General features: G+C 46.5%; 2 protein-coding genes across 4 annotated transcripts in view; one reads left to right on the top strand and one right to left on the bottom strand.

Moving 5' to 3' along the window:
- The window catches only part of ADGRA2 (adhesion G protein-coupled receptor A2), a 145,197-nt gene extending 134,924 nt beyond the window's left edge, over positions 1-10,273 (top strand). Inside the window, exons 18-19 of the mRNA XM_032773991.2 lie at positions 398-487; positions 6,423-10,273. Of these exons, the coding sequence (XP_032629882.1) occupies positions 398-487; positions 6,423-7,659 (1,327 nt within the window). The 3' untranslated portion in view covers positions 7,660-10,273. The remainder of the gene's footprint in view (positions 1-397; positions 488-6,422) is intronic.
- An 86-nt stretch (positions 10,274-10,359) lies between these two features.
- Positions 10,360-18,621, bottom strand: BRF2 (BRF2 general transcription factor IIIB subunit). 3 transcript variants are annotated; one of them, XM_032773992.2, is made up of 5 exons: positions 18,600-18,621; positions 17,471-17,646; positions 16,016-16,075; positions 15,316-15,637; positions 10,360-12,315 (listed from the first exon to the last, which is right to left on the bottom strand). In XM_032773992.2, the coding sequence occupies exons 2-5, from the start codon at positions 17,622-17,624 to the stop codon at positions 11,604-11,606; spliced, it is 1,248 nt and encodes a 415-aa protein (XP_032629883.1). In that variant the 5' UTR covers positions 17,625-17,646; positions 18,600-18,621; the 3' UTR covers positions 10,360-11,603. The 3 variants fall into 3 exon arrangements, with proteins under 3 accessions (XP_032629883.1, XP_032629884.1, XP_032629885.1); XM_032773993.2 differs by lacking the exon at positions 18,600-18,621 and adding an exon at positions 18,160-18,229; XM_032773994.2 differs by lacking the exon at positions 18,600-18,621 and adding an exon at positions 18,160-18,228 and having other exon boundaries at positions 17,471-17,633.
- Between the last annotated feature and the right edge of the window lie 1,044 nt (positions 18,622-19,665).

Here is a 19,665-nt window from a genome sequence, read left to right on the forward strand (position 1 = left end):
CATGTGCTTAGTGTTTCCTAATACAGACTCTTCTTTTCAAGCCCATTTTTATTGCTTCTCAGGCTGGGCAATTTCCTCTCCTTACAAAGAGGTGGCACCATTTAAAAAAACAATAGTAATAGTGACAACAGGGTGGGGGCTAGAAAGCTTAAATTGAGGGAAAGTGTAGTTCTCTCCCAATATCCTCCATCTCAAAGATGGCAGAGCCAGAGTTGTTCAGCCCCTGGGACAAGAGATTTAGAAAGTTACAAGCAATTGACAGGGCCGAGAACGATTAGGCAGCCTGCACTGTAATTCTAGCTGGAATAAAGGGAGTAACACCTGCAAACAGGCACAGTCCAAAATGATTACATTCCCTGGGGGCAGCAGGGTAACCATGGCTTTGTTCATGTTACAGATTCTATCTGATTGCTGGCGGGATCCCCCTCATCATCTGTGGGATCACAGCGGCTGTCAATATCCACAATTACCAGGATAACAACCCCTAGTAAGTGCTACAGGAGCAGTGAATTGTTCCTCCTTTACCTGCCTCCTTTTTTAGGCACTAGTGCTTAGCCTCGAGAGAGGAGAGGGGGCCTGGTCAGGAAGGGCTGATGTTGCAGCAGTGTAGATCAGAGACATGCAGAGAAGCGAAAACCCACCGTGCCAGGACACGATCCACTCTTATTTCAAGACCAGGGCAGGTCAGAAATCATTACTTGGGCTCTTTCATATCCTATAGCTGCAGCTGAATGTTATCCTCAGGCTGCTAGAGAATGGCTTCCCGACAGCATCAGCACCCATAGCAAACAGCTGCTGGAAAGTTTGTAAACTGTCCTTTTAAATCAGCTTCAGTACCCAGTGACTGGAAGTTAGCTAATGTAACACTAATATTTAAAAAGGGCTCTAGAGGTGATCCTGGCAATTACAGACCAGTAAGTCTAACATCAGTACCGGGCAAATTAGTCAAAACAATAGTTAAGAATAAAATTGTCAGACACATAGAAAAACAAACTGTTGAGCAATAGTCCACATGGTTTCTGTAAAGGGAAATCATGTCTTACTAATCTATTAGAGTTCTTTGAAGGGGTCAACAAACATGTGGACAAGGGGGATCCAGTGGACATAGATTTTCAGAAAGGACCTTTGACAAGGTCCGCTCAGCACAAAAGGGCTCTGATGGTAAGATTATAGCTTGTCTGGGGATAAAAGGGAAGGTCCTTCATGGACTTGAGAACTGGTTTAAAAGAAGCAGGAACAAGGGTAGAATTATGGTAATTTAGAGGAGAGGGGTAACTAGTGGTGTTCCCTAGAGGGTCCAGTCCGTAGCGACCATCCTATTCAAGTTTACTTCATACAATTGATCTGGAGAAAGGGTCAGAAAGTGAGGTGGCAAAGTTTGCAGATGATAACTAAACTGTCAAGTGGAGTGTAAGACCAAAGCAGAACTGTGAACGAACTTCAAGAAGAGTATGTCACAAAATAATGATTTGGCAAACAAAATTTAATGTGGATAAATGAAAGTTAATGCAGCATATGCGGAAAAAATACCCAGACTATACATACAATATGATGAGGGGCTAATTTTCACTAGCGAGTCAGGAACAAGATCTTGGAGTCGTCATGGTAGTTTCTCATGAAGATGCTCCGATCGCGAGTGGGTAGTAGGCAGTCAAAACGTAAACGCGATTTAGAATTCATTAAAAAGAGGATATGAGAATAAGACTGACAACTATTGTAGTGCCCTAATATAAATCAATGGTGCCCCACATCGCTGAATCACGTGGACAGATGGGGTTCTACCTCCCTTCAAAAAAGTATACTGCACTAGAAAGGGCAACTAAATGAGGAGAGATTAAAGAGGTAGGACGTCTTTCAGCTTGGGTAAAAGAGGCAAGACTAGAGGGGAATATAGCGGTATATTATAAATCATGAGTGTGTGGAGAAAATGGGAATAGGAAAAGTTATTGGAATAAGTAAATAATACAGAACAGGGGTCACAGATACCGGAAATGAAATTAATAGGCAGCAGATTTAAAACAAACAAAAGGAAGTTCCTCTTCACACAGCGCACAATCAACCTGTGGAACTCCTTGCCTTGAGAAGGTTGTGAAGGCTAGGACTATAACAGTGTTTAAAAGGGAACTGGATAAATTCATGGAGGTTAAGTCCATAAATGGCTATTAGCCAGGAAGGGTAAAGAATGGTGTCCCTAGCCTCTGTTTGTCAGAGGCTGGAGAGAGATCACTTGCCTGTTAGCTTCACTCCCTCTGGGGCACCTGGCATTGGCCACTGTCAGTAGACAGATACTGGGCTAGATGGACCTTTGGTCTGATCCACTACGACCGTTCTTATAAAGTTAGTTATTTCTGAACCAGAAATGAAAGATCTTTCCATGCCATAATCCAACCCAATTAAATGATTCGGGGTTTGAATTTAATCTGCCAAGAAACCAGGCAAGTATGTTTTGTTTGCAGAGGTGAGAGCTGAGCAGGGAATTATGTTCTATGAGTGCCCATGCCAGTGAAGGGGAAAAGCCTTCGTATGCTTTTGAATCTATTCCTACAACACGCTGTTGACACCTCCCCACCCCCCTTCGTTACTGCCAATACCGTTTCTGAATAATGCACGGGCCTTTGTGTTTGGGGGTTATTCAGCATGTGCTGAGCTTGTCTGTCCATCTGATTGGTTGGTTGGTTGAAGGACCATGGCTGCCAGGTGGAAGCTGTGAGCTTCAAGGGAAAGCATGAAAACTAGAAGCCTCTGTTGATTGGCTGAGCCTTCATCAGTGGGTGTGGCTACCCCAGCAGGCCAGGGCTATATGTAGCAGTGCACAAGTGACATGGGGCTGCTAACAGGGAGTTTGGAAGGGGCAAGGGCCCCTTGCTGTTGCTTAAGACATCACGCTTGAAACAAAACCATGTCAGTGACTAGGAGACCATGCAGGCAGAAGCCCAGCAGATATGAGTACCTGCCCTGTGGGTAGGTGGTGTCTGTGTGGATTCAGTGCAAGGAGCTCCTGGGCTTTGGAGGCCAGGGTGGCGGAACTGCAGGAGCTAAGGGAGGCAGAGAGGTATGTTGATGAGGCTTTCCAGGACACTGTAGAATTGTCAGACAGCCCTGTGCTGTTGAGGAGGATGAAAGGCGCAGGGAAACAGAGGAAAACCTTCCCATAGTTGGGACCCTCCTTCCAGATGGTGCTGGGGTTGCCTCTCACACTGAGGTTACCTCTCCAGGGGAGAGAACTCGAGTCACTAGGAAACAGCAGGTGTTAGTAATGGGAGGAGAACCATATGGTGACTTGCCTGCCTGGTCCGAAGGTTGCAGCTCTCTCAAGGCATCTGCATAGACCTCTGTGTAGTGCTGGGGACGAGCCGGTGGTCGTGGTACATGTAGGTACCGATGACATAGAGAAGGGTAGGAGACATGTCGTGGAGGCCAATTTAGGCTGCTAGGGAAGAGACTGCAATCCAGGACCTCTATGGTGGCGTTCTCAGAAATGCTCCCAGTTCCACACGCAGGGCCAGGTAGGCAGGCAGCGCTTCAGAATCTCACTGTGTGGATGAGACGACAGTGTAGAGAGGAGGGGTTTAGATTCATTAGGAACTGGGGAAACTTTTGGGATGGGCGGAGCCTATACAGGAAGAATGGGCTCCACCTAAACCAAAGTGGAACCAGACTGCTGGCACTTAACATTAAAAAGGTTGCTGAGCAGTTTTTAAACTAGGAGATGGGGGAAAGCCAACTGCTGCGGAGGAGCATGTGGATCGGACACAGACTTCTCTAGGTTACAGTTAGGCACAGAGGATGGAAAAGGATAATGTAAGAGCCAGATTGGACGCATCAGAAAAGGGCAGACAAATAAACATTGACAAGTTTTTAAAGTGCTTGTACACAAATGCTAGAAGTCTAAATAATAAGATGGGTGAACTAGAGTGCTTCGTGATAAAGGAGGATATTGATATAATACACATCGCAGAAACCTGGTGGACTGAGGACAATCAATGGGACACAATCATTCCAGGGTGAAAATATATTGGAAGGACAGAACAGGTTGTGCGGGGGGAGTGGCACTGTATGTGAAAGAAAATGTAGAATCACATGAAGTAAAATCTTAAGTGAATCCACATGTTCCATAGAATCTCTATGGATAGAAATTTCATGCTCTAATAAGAACAACACATTAGGGATCTACTATTGACCACCTGACCGGGACAGTAATAGTCATGATGAAATGCTAAGGGAAATTAGAGAGGCTATCAAAATTAAGAAGTCAATAATAATGGTGGGGGATTTCAATTATCCCCATAGTGACTGGGAACATGTCACCTCAGGACAAAATTCAGAGACAAAATTTCTCAATACTTTAAATGACTGCTTCTTGGAGCAGCTGGTAGGGGAACCCACAAGGGGAGAGGCAACTCTAGATTTAGTCCTGAGTGGAGCACAGGAGCTGGTCCGAGAGGTAACTAATAACAGGACCGCTCGGAAATAGGGACCATAACATAACATCCCTGTGGTGGGAAAAATATCTCAACAGCCCAACGCTGTGGCATTTAATTTCAAAAAGGGGAACTATGCAAAAATGAGGGGATTAGTTAAACAGAAATTAAAAAGGTACAGTGACTAAAGTGAAATCCCTGCAAGTTGCATGGGTGCTTTTTAAAGAAGCCGTAATAGACGCCCAACTTAAATGTATACCCCAAATTAAGAGAAACAGTCAATGAACTAAACAAGAGCCACCATGGCTTAACCGCCATGTAAAAGAAGCAGTGAGAGATCAAAAGACTTCCTTTAAAAAGTGGAAGTCAAATCCTAGTGGGGTAAATAGAAAGGAGCATAAACGCTGCCAAATTAAGTGTAAAGATGTAATAAGAAAAGCCAAAGAGGAGTTTGTAGAATGGCTAGCCAAAAACTCAAAAGGTAATAAAGTGTTAAGTACATCAGAAGCGGGAAGCCTGCTAAACAACCAGTGGGGCCTCTCGATGATCGAGATCCAAAAGGAGCGCTTAAAGATTATAAAATCATTGCAGAGAAACTAAATGGATTCTTTGCTTCAGTCTTCACGGCCAAGGATGTTAGGGAGATTCCCAAACCTGAGCCAGCTTTTGTAGCTGACAAATCTGAGGAACCATCACAGATTGAAGTGTTACAAGAGGAGGCTTTGGAATTAATTGATAAACTTAACATTAACAAGTCACTGGGACCGGATGGCATTCACCCAAGAGTTCTGAAAGAACTCAAAGGTGAAGTTGTGGAACTCTTAACTAGGGTTTGTAACCTGTCCTTTAAATCTGCTTCTGTACCCAGTGACTGAAAGCTAGCTAATGTAACACCAATATTTAAAAAGGGCTCTAGAGGTGATCCCGGCAATTACAGACAGGTAAGTCTAACATCAGTAGCGGGCAAATTAGTCGAAACAATAGTAAAAAATAAAACTGTCAGACACCTAGAACAACATAAATTGTTGGGCAAAAAGTCAACATGGTTTCTGTAAAGGGAAACTGTGTCTTACTAATCTAATAGAGTTCTTTGAAGGGGTCAAACAAACATGTGGACAAGGGGAATATGGTGGACATAGTGTACTTAGATTTCCAGAAAGCCTTTGACAAGGTCCCTCACCAAAGGCTCTTACGTAAATTAAGTTGTCATAGGATAAAAGGGAAGGTCCTTTCATGGATTGAGAACTGGTTAAAAGACAAGGAACAAAGGGTAGGAATTAATGGTAAATTCTCAGAATGGAGACTGATAACTAGTGGTGTTCCCCAAGGACCAATCCTCTTCAATTTATTCATAAATGATCTGGAGAAAGGGGTAAACAGTGAAGTGGATAAGGAAAAGTTGTTTACTTGTTACCATAATACAAGAACTAGGGGTCACCAAATGAAATGAACGGGCAGCAGGTTTAAAACAACTAAAAGGAAGTTCTTCTTCACACAGCGCACAGTCAACTTTTGGAACTTCTTGCCTGAGGAGGTTGTGAAGGCTAGGACTATAACAGTGTTTAAAAGAGAACTGGATAAATTAATGGTGGTTAAGTCCATAAATGGCTATCAGCCAGGATGGGTAAGGAATGGTGTCCCTAGCCTCTGTTTGTCAGAGGTGGAGAGAGATGACAGGAGAGAGATCGCTCAATTGTCACCTGTTAGGTTCACTCCCTCTGGGGCACCTGGCATTGGCCACCGTCAGTAGACAGGATACTGGGATGGATGGACCTTTGGTCGGACCCGGTACGGTCATTCTTATATTCTTAGCGCTTACAGAAGGAATCTAGGATCCAGAAACCCATATTAATCCCAGCACTGGATGTGTTTCCTTACCTGTGAAATGTGAATAGTGCCCCAGTCCCAGATCTACTCACAGGCTGGCCCCTGAGATATTGATGACTAGATGAAGCATTGGCAGGGCCAAGGCAGACTCTTAAGCTCTTCTCTCCCCTACAGCTGCTGGCTGGTGTGGCGGCCAAGCCTTGGGGCTTTCTACGTTCCTGTGGCTTTCATTTTGGTCATCACTTGGATTTACTTCCTATGTACTGGGGTCAACATCTGGTGCCAGTCAAAGAATCAAAAAGACCCTCCAGTGCCCCTTGAGATCCCCCCCAGGTTGGGTGGCAGCAGCAATCTCTTGACAGACTCAGGCTCCATCTCAGTCACCCTTAACTCCGGGACACACAGCGCCGACGCGGATGGTGTCTACTCATTGAAAATGCAGTTCTGGGCACTGCTGATCACCCATTTCTCGTACATTGCGCTGTGGACATTTGGGGCCATGGCCGTGTCCCAGCGCTGGTACCTGAATGTGATCTTTAGCTGCCTCTATGGGATAACAGCTGTGGCACTGGGGCTCTTCATCTTCATCCACCACTGTGCCCGGCGTCGAGACGTGCAGAACTCCTGGTTTGCCTGCTGCCCATCCTACAGGAATGCGCAGCCCATGCAAGCGTATGTCCACCCGGGCATGGCAGCAGAGGAGGGCTCACAGATCTTCATCGGGTGCAACCCCGAGGTGGCTCATTCCATCAAGTCCTCTTCCTCACCCAGCAGCACCAATTCTACCGTGGGCCACTGCAAGCTCACCAACCTGCAGGTGGCTCAAAACCAGGCAGAGAGCTGCCCCCTACCACGGCCAGTCTGCTACGAAGAGATTGAGCCGGCCAACAACAAGAACGCCAGCGCGGCCAGGTATGCTAACAACATACATGGGCGCAGGAACCACAAGAGCAGAACTAAGCAGTACCGGGAGGGGAAGCACCACCGCTTGAAAGTGCTTCGGGGGCCTTCTTCAGATCACCCCTCCAGTGAGAGTGGAAGCCTCCACAACAGCCATTCCGAGAGCTACCACAGCAGCAGAAACAGCCCCCTGAACAACAGCTGTATAGGACCGAGGGGAGCAGTGGTGCAGGAAGGGGATGCTTCTCTGACCCAATCCGAAGGGAGCGACGGTGGTAGCAGTGGCCATCAGGGTCCTGACTTCAGCCGAGCTCAGAGGAAAAGCGCTAGCAGGGACAACCTCAAACAGGCCCACACCATTGAGAAAGAGACTAAGCGGAGATCCTACCCGCTCAACATGACCAACCAGAATGGGGGGCTGAAAGGCAGTAAGTATGATATAAACCTCACCAGTGCAGAGAGCATGGTTGGCATGAAGACGGGCCTCTGGAAGAGCGAAACGACCGTCTAGAGCACTGAAGGGCCTGGGCAGCTAGAGTATCCCAGCATGTTTCTCTTCAGGCAAAGGAGCAGCTCGCTCAGCCAGTGGCAGGGTGTGGCGCTGCTAACTGAAGGCATCTTCCATCCGAGTCTAAGTATGTTATAAACATGGAAGTGCACTACAGGGGCCTGGGTGGTACTGTCCAGAATGTTTTAATTCCTCTATCAATCAGCGGGTAACGGTGGGTCTTGTTCCACCTGGGTGCTGGAATGGAGAGAGAATCAGAGCACATCAACAAGCCTCATCTAATTCTCAATGGACACAGGAGCACTAAGATCTTAAGGTGAAAGACAATCATTGCAATTCAGGCTGCTGAGGAGCAATCTTATTTTAATCACTTCTGCATGTCACATGAGACTGATTCTAAATGCTATTTTATAAATATACAGAAGAAAAATGTTTATTTTTCAAATCTATATTATTGTATGTATATATGTATAGACTGACTGGTAGCTGATGAAGTGCCTCCATGTTACACGGTCGGTGTTCTATGAGCAGCGAGTCTCCCCTTAGGAGTTTTGGCAAGAACTTACTTTTGCCATCCAGTGTCAGTTTGTAGACCAGAACTAGCTCCTTCATGCAAAGACGCTGCAGTAGAGATGTGGCTGTTTCATCCTTACGAAAAACACATTTTCAGAAAGAGACTGAAATGACAAGTATTTGCTCTGACTGTTCTTAAATGTATATTTAGCCCTATGGGTTACTGAGCTACCAAAGTAAAAGCATAGTTAAAAATGAACAAGAGGTAAGAAAAAGCTCCAAGCAAAGTAAATTGTCTGCATATGACAGACGCTAAAATCACTGCAGGAAAACTGCTCTTGAGCTGGGTTAAACGCCCTCAGAAGCCCGTGCTATGCAAAAAGGTTGTTGGCTGCAACAAAGAGGCTTCCATCAATGAAACAGCAGGGGCATTATTTTGTATGTACGTTACACTCAATGTGAAAGTCTCATGCCTTGTATGTCAGGTGTTACTCGAGAGGGAACCAAAGAGTTGTACAGTGGACAGAGGTACAGATATCGATACTTGCCCATAAATCCCGTTTAGCATGTTCAAAAATGTTTTTTTGCTCTTGAAGCAAAACATTTTACTTAAGGTGACTAGGTAATTCAGAATCTACCGATCCAAGAGGAAAGAACATTTTACAGACTAGGGCTGGTTCTATTAAGTGAAAAGAACCTTGCTAAACTGGTAGGGCAATTGTTCAGGCCACATGCTTACAGCCGCACAGAGAAAAATTGAATTAGGTAAGTGTATATATAACACATCCTTCCTAATATGTTTTTAAAAGGGCTGGTACTTGGCTAAGCACTTGTTTGTCCAATACAAAAAGATCAAGTACCGCTTTTCTAGTGTAAAATATAGAGCAGCTTCTCACTATGAACACAGAGAGGTCGCAGAGCCTGGTGTTGAAAAGGAGCCTTTGGTTAAAATGTTTATAGAAAAATCTCCCCTAAAAAAGGAAGTTGCTATTCAAAACAGTGCCCAGCAATACGTTCCTGTGTGGTAGCATGAGCTGAGATTTGCTGCCAATTCCACCACATATCACTAAAGAAACATAATGAGAACTCATGAGGAGAAAACAGCATCTTTAGCCTGTGAGGCATTGAACTGGGGTACTCAAACCACCAGTAATTTCATACCCTAACCAGCGGATGAAGAAACAGCCCTTAGAATTCTCCTCTCCCCTCTGTCCTGCTGTTTGGCACTCATTCCCTACACAGAATTTGTGTTTGCCTTTCAAGAGGAGTTTTGACCATAGGTTAGCTGAGAAGAGACCCGCAGTGCAGTTCAGAGAAGATAATTTTACCCTTGTGCCTGTAGTCAGCAGGGAGACCCAGTGCCTTAATTGTTCTGCTATTTTGGCTGCTTTTGTCCCACTTGAAATCAAAGGAGGATTAGAAGAGTGGGGCACGTTGCCTTGGACACAGAACTACAAGCCAGGAACCTCCTGCACTCTAAGCCCAGCTCTGATACAGACTCCCCGTTGTGGCTGAAGACAAGTCACAATCTCTGTGCCCCTGTAAAAATGGGTATTGACACTTACCTACCTCCCAAGGGGTTAGTTATGGACTGAAGTGCTAGAAGGCACGCATGGAGCCAGCATTCAGCCACAAGCCAGTGCTCATGTCCACACCATTTCTAAGAAATTTGGGGTGGAAAGATGCAGGAGTTAATGGATTATAAAGCACTTAACAGATTTTTCTCTATTTCTTCCTCTCCATTCTGAACCCCCTCACCCCCTCTACTGCTGAAAGACCAATGGGCTTACACTGCAGTGCTACTACCTCCCGGCCTTATTAGACTTCCCCCTTTTAAACGTGCTTTGTATTTAATACAATTTGAATCAGATGCTGATGCTGAACTTGTTATATGCTTGCTGCACTGTGACAGTATTATATAAAAGCTTTGTATTACACTTATTTTGTCTGTTTACATTACAAGCAAATGACATATCAACAGAGCTTCTTGCAATATACACGGGGGAGGGAGCGGGGAAAAAGTGCCAAAGAAAATATGTTTAAAGGGTTGGGTGGGGGGGTTGCATTTTTGATATAAACCGAATGTTTCTAGCAGATATGTTTTGTTTTTAATATATTAAAGATTTGCAAGTCTACTGAGAAGTGATGTTGCTTGTTTTAGGCCCTTGATCTCCAATACATGACAGACCCTTCAGCACAGCAAGGTCATTTCTTTTATTGAATTTGGCTGAACTTAGATATCAACAACTGGCGCCATAATCATACAAAGAAAGGATTCAAAATTCCAGCAGTTTCACATAATACATTTAACAGCCAAGGTCAGAACTGTTTTCCTTACTAGGTAGAGGGCAATGCTAGATTCCCAACAGTATTATTAAAGATGTCTCTGTTATCCAATCCAACCCACCCACTATCTGTAGTGGCCCCAAGACAGATCTTGTAGCGTGATGCCCACACATGGTCTAAAACACGGGGCGTTCATATTGCTCACCAAGGGAAACAGGCACTACATTTTGAAAAAACCCTTAACAGCAAATGAAAGTGGCAGTTCTACTAAATCACAAACAATGCAGCTGAGCTCTAGTGAAACAACAATGGCAGGGTCCCACTTCATGGAAAGGAACTCAAATGAACCAAGTGCCAAACAGCAAGCTGGGAACACTGAGCGAAAATTTCACCAGGTGTTACTCTGTTTTAGACAGAAAAAAGTACTCTTTTCTCCTCCATATCTCCAAAGGTAAATGCATAACCCTGATATTGCTCTATAATAAGTAATAGAAGGCTTGTGCGCCACTGAGCAGCCCTGAGAAATGAACTGGCTGGACTATTCAAGGGCCCTTCTCACCAAATAATTCTACAATTTAGGACAGGAAATGCAAAGCAATTAGTCCTAACCAAAACCACACAGATCAACAGCCTTTTTGCCAAGCTGGAATTGTCATGCCCAGATACAACAGCAAGAAATCTAAATGTTTCTATTGACAGGCACAATAGAATTACTTCCCCATGCTACTGCCACCGCCTTTGATCAGTACACAGACAAGTTAAACTCACTTGTAAGGGCTGCACCAGGACATCTGGATTTCAACAAAATGACTAACTGTAAATTGGTAAGAGAACATCCTGAAGGCATTTCTGGTAGCTGTGATGATTATTTCTAACACACTAAAAACAGTTTCCCTAGGAAAGTCTCAGTTAGGAAGTCATTCTGGTATTTTAATTTTCTGGCCCAGCAGAACTAGGAGAGCATATTGTCATTAACTTACAACTCCTCCCCATAGCATGGAATGCTTAAGAGGCCCCATTATCCTATTTCTCCAGTGGGAAGCATGTCCACTAGCAGTGCCACAGACAGCTGTGCTGTAGAATTCATACCTTTGCTTCAGGTAGCTAGTTCTTAGTGCCTTTGTCCATGTTGCTCTTGAGAACTCAGTTCAGTGCCATGCCTGGGCCTTTCTGAACTCCTGCATCTCCTCCTGGCTCCGCAGGTATTGCTCTATTTCGCTGTCCGAAATGGCCTCGTCTCCAGTGATAGCCTGGTCTGATGGGCTCAGGGCTGCTGTTCGAAGTCTCTTCCTGGGGTTTATAAGGCATGGTGGCAGCAAAGGCCTCTGTACACTGCTGCATTTCTGTTTGCCCCCAGGCTGGCAGCCCTCAGCTTGGGTCGAGCACCCTGCAGCTTGTGGTGAACTCTCAGAGCCATTGCCTGCTGCTGTGGCACTTTGATCCTCAGTGTCTCCTGAGCTAAAGGAGCTTCTCAGCAGGAAGTGTCGGTGCTGGAGCAGGTCCCCGATGTGTTTGACCACAGTCTTTTTGTCCACGTTGAGCACACGCAGCCAGGCCAGCTGGGAGGCCATTCTCAGGAGGATGTCGTTAAGCTCCTTCAGCCTCAGGTGGGCCGGTGGGGGTAGGTCTGTGCCTGCCAGCTTACAGAAGCGAGGGAAGGTGCATGTCAGGCGCCCCACAGGTTGCAGTGACTGCCACGCAAGGTAGGCCGCAGCAGTGACGATGGGAATGGGATGCCGGCCTGTCACCAGCCACGTCTCACTGGCTAGCTCCACAATCTGGATTGTTCGGGCAACCATCTTTTCCTTGTCCTCAGCAAATTTAGCAGGGACACTGGCTGAACTCTGGAACAGCTTGAAACTGAGAGAGCAAAGAGAGCCCATTAGCTATATTGCTGCACTGGGTATCAGAAGTAGAAGGAAGCCATTAGATCATTAAGTCCATTGTGTTGCAAGGGTAGGGGAGGTGTCAGGTATTACTGGGGCCCTACCAAATTCATAGTCCATTTTGATCAATTTCATGGCCAAAGGGTTTTAAATTGGGCAATTTCAGGTTTTCAGATGTTTACCTCTAACATTTCATGGTGTTATAACTGGGGATCCTGACCCAAAAGGAGGTCACGGGGGGTTGCAAAGCTGTTGAGGGGAGAGAGTTGCAGGACTGCCATCCTCATTTCTGCACTGCCTTCAGCATAGCCGTGCAGCTTCCTGCAGCTGGGCTGGGAGAGGGGAGTAACCGGAGGTGGATCTGATCCCTCCCCAGCCCAGTCACACAGCTAGGAGCCCCGAGCTGGGGCACCCTCAGCCCTGACTCTCCCTCTCCCCTCCAACAGCTAGATTTCCTGGGGAAGGGCTGATTTCACAGTCTGTGACGTGTTTTTCAGGACTGTGAATCTGGTAGGGCCCTAGGTATTACATGGCCACAGCACTGTCGGAGGCTTCCAAAGGGCAACACACACATCAAAGTGCAGTCCTCTCTGCAAAGGGCCTTGGGTGGCTCCCATATTCATCCTCAGGCTCCCCAGCCAATTTGCTTGGTTTACACAGGTTATTATTGATATGTGCAGTGCCAACAGCTGGCTAGACCTTCCAGGAGAAATGCAAGACCTCGGACAGGCTTTCCACACATTCACTTTCTGCTGTAGGTGAGCAAGGACTACATCACTGGGCCTCAAACAGGAAGAGAGGGCAAGAAGAAAGAAGTGAAGTTCTAGCCAATCCTATGAGTCTCGAGACAAAGGGAGAGAAGCAACAAGTCTCATGGCTGTTGAGACCACTCAGATTACCAGGCCAGAAGGGCTCTTTTCTAGTCTGACCTCTTGTTTTAACAGGCTATAGGACTACCCTGACTCAGTTCAGTTTGTATTAGAGCAGATGCTTTAAAAATCATCCAACATGGATTTAAAAATTGGCAGTGATGGAGAATCCACCACAATCCTCAGCAAATTGTTCCACTACTTAATTACTCTCACTGTTAAAAATGTGCATCTAATTTCTAGCCTGAATTTGTCACTCACCTACAACATTTAGGGAGGCTGAGATACCATGGTGATGGACAGAGGGCAAAAACCAACGAATTTACAGTGTAGAAGGTATACAGTATGTGTGAGTGAAAGACGCACACAGAGGGAGATGAGAGACCACAAAAAGCAGAGGGATTGAAGACTGACAGCACACTTTTTTAGATATAGAAGAGGAAAGACTTAAATATCTTGTTTGTTAATACTTCTGGCTTTTCTAACTGCCAGCACTGCAAATTTCCCCTGCGCTCTGACACTCAAGATTGGGCTTTCTAGCTAGAACATCTCCAATATTAAAAAATTCTTTAACTGGAATGTAGTTTGATAATTTTATTATGCCCAGTAGAACCCAGCCTGCTCACTAACAGCAGTACAAACAGAACAGAGCTACCATAATTAAACCAGATGAGCTGGTAACCAGCTACATGGGGAGCAGATCTGTTAAAAACAGAGGCGATATTTATACTTAGTCACTTTTCTTACAATAATGGCACTATAAGCCTTGCAGCCCATTCACCAAACACACCTAGGACTTAGGTGAGCACTGGTCCTTTTTACATATGGAAAAATGGAAGCAGACAGGTAAAGTCTCTCCACACCAAGCTGATACACTAAGTCAACAGTGGAGTTGGGAATAAACACAAGTCCAAGAACCTGGCATGTCCCCTGCTCTAATCACAAGACAACACTGCCTCACAAGTGGCATTTTTATAGCACTTCATCCCAAAGCACTTTGCAAGCAAACAATATGCAAGGGTTGCTTAACTTGACACTGAAATGCAGTCTGGTAGAATATGGCAGCTGTTTAAGAACACTAACACAGTAGATCCAGGTAGAATTCTACAGTGTAAGTTAGAGAAGCAGAATATAGGCTGTTTAACTGTAACCTCACTAGCAGTAGCACAAAAGGGGTTACAGATTTAGTGCCCAAAGATGTTTATTATTATTTATTTATATTGCCATAGCCCCCAGGAGCACCAGTCATTGACCAGGACCCCCATCCTGACAGGCACTGTACAAAACAGAACAAACTGGCCTCCCCCTGCACTCTGGGATCAGAAAAGCCACCTAAGAGTTGGCTTCCCATCTGTCTTACGTCACCAGGAGTGGTTAGTCTGCAGCAATACAGGAGGCAGCTTTATTTTGTATCCCAGTCAATACAAGAACACATGGACGTATTCACATGAACACAACACTTACCGGGGCTGCGCTCCAGTTGTGAAACACTATGGCCACAAGTCTAAATCTCAGTAGGATCAAAACAGCTCTTCATTGTTCTGATCAGATAAACTGAATGTGGGCCTTTCAGACAGGGCTCTAAAACAGAAGTCCCCTCTGCCATGTATGGACTTATAAAGATCACAGGGGACAAAGCTTTGCCTTAATGTTCTTGGCCAAAGCTACCCCCATTCCATGGTAGTACAGCTTGATGTGTCCATGGTTGTAGTCTTTCAGCCCATGGGCGGCTGTGTTAGAGGCCACGTCTAGACTACGCGCCGGATCGGCGCGTTAAAATCGATTGCTCGGGGATCGAAATATCGCGTCTGGTCTGGACGCGATATCTCGATCCCAGAGCGTGCTTAGATCGATTCCGGAACTCCAGCTAGACGACCGGACTTCCAGATTCAACACAGCGAGCCGCGCGGATCGATCCCGCGCGGTGAAGACGGGTGAGTAAATCGATTTTAGATATTCGATTTCAGCTACGCTATTCTCGTAGCTGAAATTGCGTATCTAAAATCGATTTAATCTCGTAGCGTAGACCTGGCCTTAGTTATGCCTATATCATTTGGAAGCCATTTGGATCCTCTATTATGAATGGTGTCAGATGGTTACATTACCTGTTAAGGTATGTCTTCACCAGATCCATCAGGCTCAGGGCTGGCACATTCAGTTCAAGCTCTTTCAGGACGCAGAGGTAGACGCTGGAAAACAACTCCTTGTCTGCGTAGAGCAGGGAGCAGATAGTACCCATGGTCAGGGGCCAGTTGTGCTGCCGGCAGGTCACAAAGACACAGCAGCCTACCAGAATCTCCTTCTTCTCCAAGCTGACTAAGTGGAAGGAGGGGTGTTCAATTGCTCGCTGGAAATAGGACAGGGCTGTGTCTTCAAACACAGCTGGGAGATAGAGGACTTTGCAGAGATCCTGGACACGCTTGATCCCTGTGGGAAAACACCATGATGCTTTTAACATTTGTACAAAACATTTCTTTAACCGCACCTCAGCATGATACTGCAGTGCAGCAAACACTCAGCCAAAGCCAGGTGGGAGCAACATGGTAGTGTGGCAACTTAAGCCTTATCAACTGCCCACGGCAACTTTTGCCCATTTCTTTTCATGCAGCCGGAAAGGTTTTCCCAAAGATTCCCCTGGGCTCAGAACTAGTCACTTGTGAAAAGTTAGAGGCTCCCTGTGGCTTTTAGAAAAATGAGAGGTATGAGGAACAGATTGTACAATCTGAATGATAGCCTCTTCTCGGCCAGAGCATCATGCAGAGTTTTAGTGCTGCAAGAAAGGAATCATTAAATAAAAGCTCTCACCTCGTAGCTTACAGCGGCTCAGCTGCTCATTCTGGCCGGTACTGCGTGAATACGTCACTTCTGGAAAACAACAAGCATCAGGCAAAGCAGCCACTTTCAGGGGTGGAGTGGAGAGTGAGCTTGGTGCTACTGAAGACACCAGATTTCAGTTTCCAAGGCTGGTCACTCTCTTTCTATCCACAGAACAGGTACCAGCAGCATAGACAACAACAGTGCAGGCTCTCTCAAGCATGCCTCATGCCATTTGCCTCAATCCTGAACTAAAAAGAGATCCTCCCTCACTCTCTAAGGTGAATGGTGTTCAGTTCTCATAGGCAATTCGATTCTTTGATTCTCTACAGATTGCCAGCAAATGATGTGGTCTTTTAGAGCTATTATAATTACAGTGAATAAACTTATGAAAGTGGTGTACCAAGAACTTCTGCGCTTTAGGTCTGATACACCCCAGATCGGCAGCGGGCTGAGCAGCTCAGTGCGCTACCGGTCTGGGGTTCCATCTGCCGCCAGCGCTGCCAGTCTGGGGTCCAGACCAACAGCCTCACTCTTCCTGCTGCCAGCCTGGGTGAATGGAACCCCAGCCTGGCAGCTGGAGTTGGCAGCCAGAACTCCAGACCATCAGCTGGCTAAGCAGCTCAGCATGCTGCTGGTCTGGAGTTCTGTCTGTCGGCTCCTGCCAGCCGGGGTCCCTGCCACCAGCCCTGCTCAGCCTGCTGCCAGTCTGGGGCTCTGTCGGGGGGCCCCTGTAAATGTAAAATTTATTACTGGCACGTGAAATCTTAAATTATTGAAGACTTGGCACGCCACTTCTGAAAGGTTGCCAACCCCAGTATAGAATAAAAACACACAAAAGACCAGATTTCACAGTAGGGCCTCTACTTATAAGACTCAAGTGCAGGTTTCATTGATGCTGTATCATGATTATTTTCCCTCAAAAGGTCATGAATTCCATGATTCTTATGTTTTTTTAAAAATTACCATTTTATATTGTGGCATTTTTACATAAAAAGGTAGCTGAATGTTTCTGCAGACAGCCAAAGCAATCTCTGCATGTTGGAGAAATAAGTTAAAACCAGGACTACAGAAGCAAGATAAGTCTGCAGAAACTCTCATAGTTAGGACTAATGGTTTGTAATATAGGTGGAGGAAGGGAGTCAAATTTATGATCTCTCTGATTTGGGGGAAGAAAGGTGGATTAAGAGACATCTGTCCAGGCCTGCTGTTCTTGGGGATTTTGTAAAGTTTAAAACAGCAATATATCTCCTACTCTCCTTTCTGCACAGTTTTTAGGGCAAAAAAGACTTTTGATTAAAATATTCTCCAAAACTCTGAGTAATGGGTGGGGTTTTTTTGTTTGAAATCTCTGCCTCCCTGTCCTCATGATTACGCGATGACTTTTCATGCCATTTACACAAAGCCCTGCGGATTTTGACATATTGTTGTCAGTGTTTACTTGACCTTGTAAATGTTCTTCATCTTGGAAAGTGGTTGTCAAGAGCCCCTCAGTGAGGATAAACCCACAGTCAGCACACACCAGTTGGTTCTGAGCATAATGTGCATCCTCCACAATTTCAGAGGAGCCACAATCAGGGCATTTTCTCTGGCCAGACATCTTGAAAACCTGCAAGTATGAACTGAGACAGATACAACTTAGATACTGTTTTCACCCTAAACTCTCCCTTCATAGAAGCTCAGCCGTCTGAGTCAAGGCTGTAATGTGGCTTCAAGTTTCCATACAAGCCATTTAAAAAAAACGGCAGACTTAAGCTGCCTCAGCAGAGCTAGGAAGCGAGGAGCAACCAAACTCCGGACTCCTGCTGGCCTCACTCGCCTGAGTGATGGAAACGCCTGCCCAAGCCAGGGCTCTCGCTGTTGTAGCTCTTGTTTCGCAGGGAATTGGGAGAGGGCAAATCCGTGTTTCAGTTGCTCTCCTCCCCCTTCCAAGATCACCCCGTGCAGCCTCCCAGGAGATTCCCCCCCGCTCAGCTCAGCACCGCCCCCCAGCCTCCGAAACCTCCCGTTCAACACCCCCCGCCCGTCCGCCAGCTCTGGGCTCACAACGTCCCGCCCCTGGGCTCAGCCTCTGCCCAGCCCCTTGCCAAGGTCTCCCCGGCCCGGCTCTCCCCTAATGGCCCCCAAACACCCACCTCGCCCGGGGGCTCAGGCAGCAGCAGCCGCAGCCGCCGCCGCCGCCGCCTTCCCCCTCGCAAACGGAAGTAGACGCCCGCGTACGGCCGGGGGGGGGGGACACTTTAGATCAATGCACCCTGCCCACGCTAGCCGCGGAGAAAACACGATCGCATTCGTCACATCCGGTCCGGCACACGGCTGCGTCCGAGTAGAGGCAGCACCCCTGTAACCGCGTTCCGCCCTTCCCCTGGGCTTCGCACGCAGTTGGCCGAGGGGGCTGAAGGGAGGCACCTGTGCCATGGGGTTCGCGTGGTGCAGGCACCGGCACCGCTCGGGACAAAGGGGTGAGCAAGGAGCCGGCGGGCACCATTGCAAGTGCAACCGCGGCGCCTGAACCTTTTCCAACCTCCACCAGTGACAGATCGCTGTAGGAAGGCGCCCCCAGGCTGCAGCTCACATGTCAATAGCCCCCACCCGCCTTCTGTCCCCAAACATTTTAATGTAGTTATTGCACCTCGCTCCTGACATGACCGACACGAGCTTTTCCTTAGGGACTCACCAACCCCTGTATCTGCTGGCTCCTAGAACACAACCGCCTACACATCAGTAAATTGACATTATGTAACTAACCCGTTAACCCTTTAGCTCCCCCCTCCCCTTTAAACTAGAGGAGACGAATCTGAATAGGCTCATCAATATTACCATATGAGACAGAAAACAGAAGTAGATGGAACGATGGGACTGTCTGCTCACTGGGGTTTGGACCAGCAGATGGCACCCTCGCTTTGCATTTACAGCTAAAACACGTTAGGTACCAATTAAACTCCTAGCCCTGGATCCACAATATTTTTAGCAGAATAGTAAAAATGGAACACACTGGTAAAGTGACGTGATTGAGGTCACTAGAAGAGAACCCAACAGCCATGACCAGACCCATGCTCTAAACCAGGGGTTCTCAAACTGGGGTCAGGACCACTCAGGGGGTCACGTGGTTATTACATGGGGGTCACACGCTGTCAGCCTCCATCCCACACCCTGCTTTGCCTCCAGCATTTAGAATGGTCCACACTCAGAGGCTTGCTCTCTGAAAGGGGTCACCAACACAAAACTTTGAGAACCACTGCTCTGAAGTACCCCACAACTCCTGACCTTGTGAACCAATTTTGAGCTAGCTTTAGGAACACTTAGTAAAGTGCTCTTTCTATAGTGGATCACACATTGCCTCTCCCAGTGAGGGATGAAAACAAGCCATTATAAAGTTAAGTGTAATTAAAAATGCCAGCACACAGTCTGAACAAAATGGGGCATAAGCAAAGGGGGATTTCCCTCTTCATGCACGTGAAAAAGCACCCAAGTACAAAAGGCAAATCAGTATCCAGGCAGGGGCTGCATGCAGCTGTGCATGCACTAGTGGTATAAGCACAAGAACACAATGTACATATACAGTCCATATGACATCCAACACATGGTGCTTAGTCATCCAAGGACATGGATTAGAACAGGGGTAGGCAACCTACGGCATG

Source organism: Chelonoidis abingdonii, chromosome 2 (assembly GCF_003597395.2).
Source record: "Chelonoidis abingdonii isolate Lonesome George chromosome 2, CheloAbing_2.0, whole genome shotgun sequence".
NCBI lineage: Eukaryota > Metazoa > Chordata > Testudines > Testudinidae > Chelonoidis > Chelonoidis abingdonii.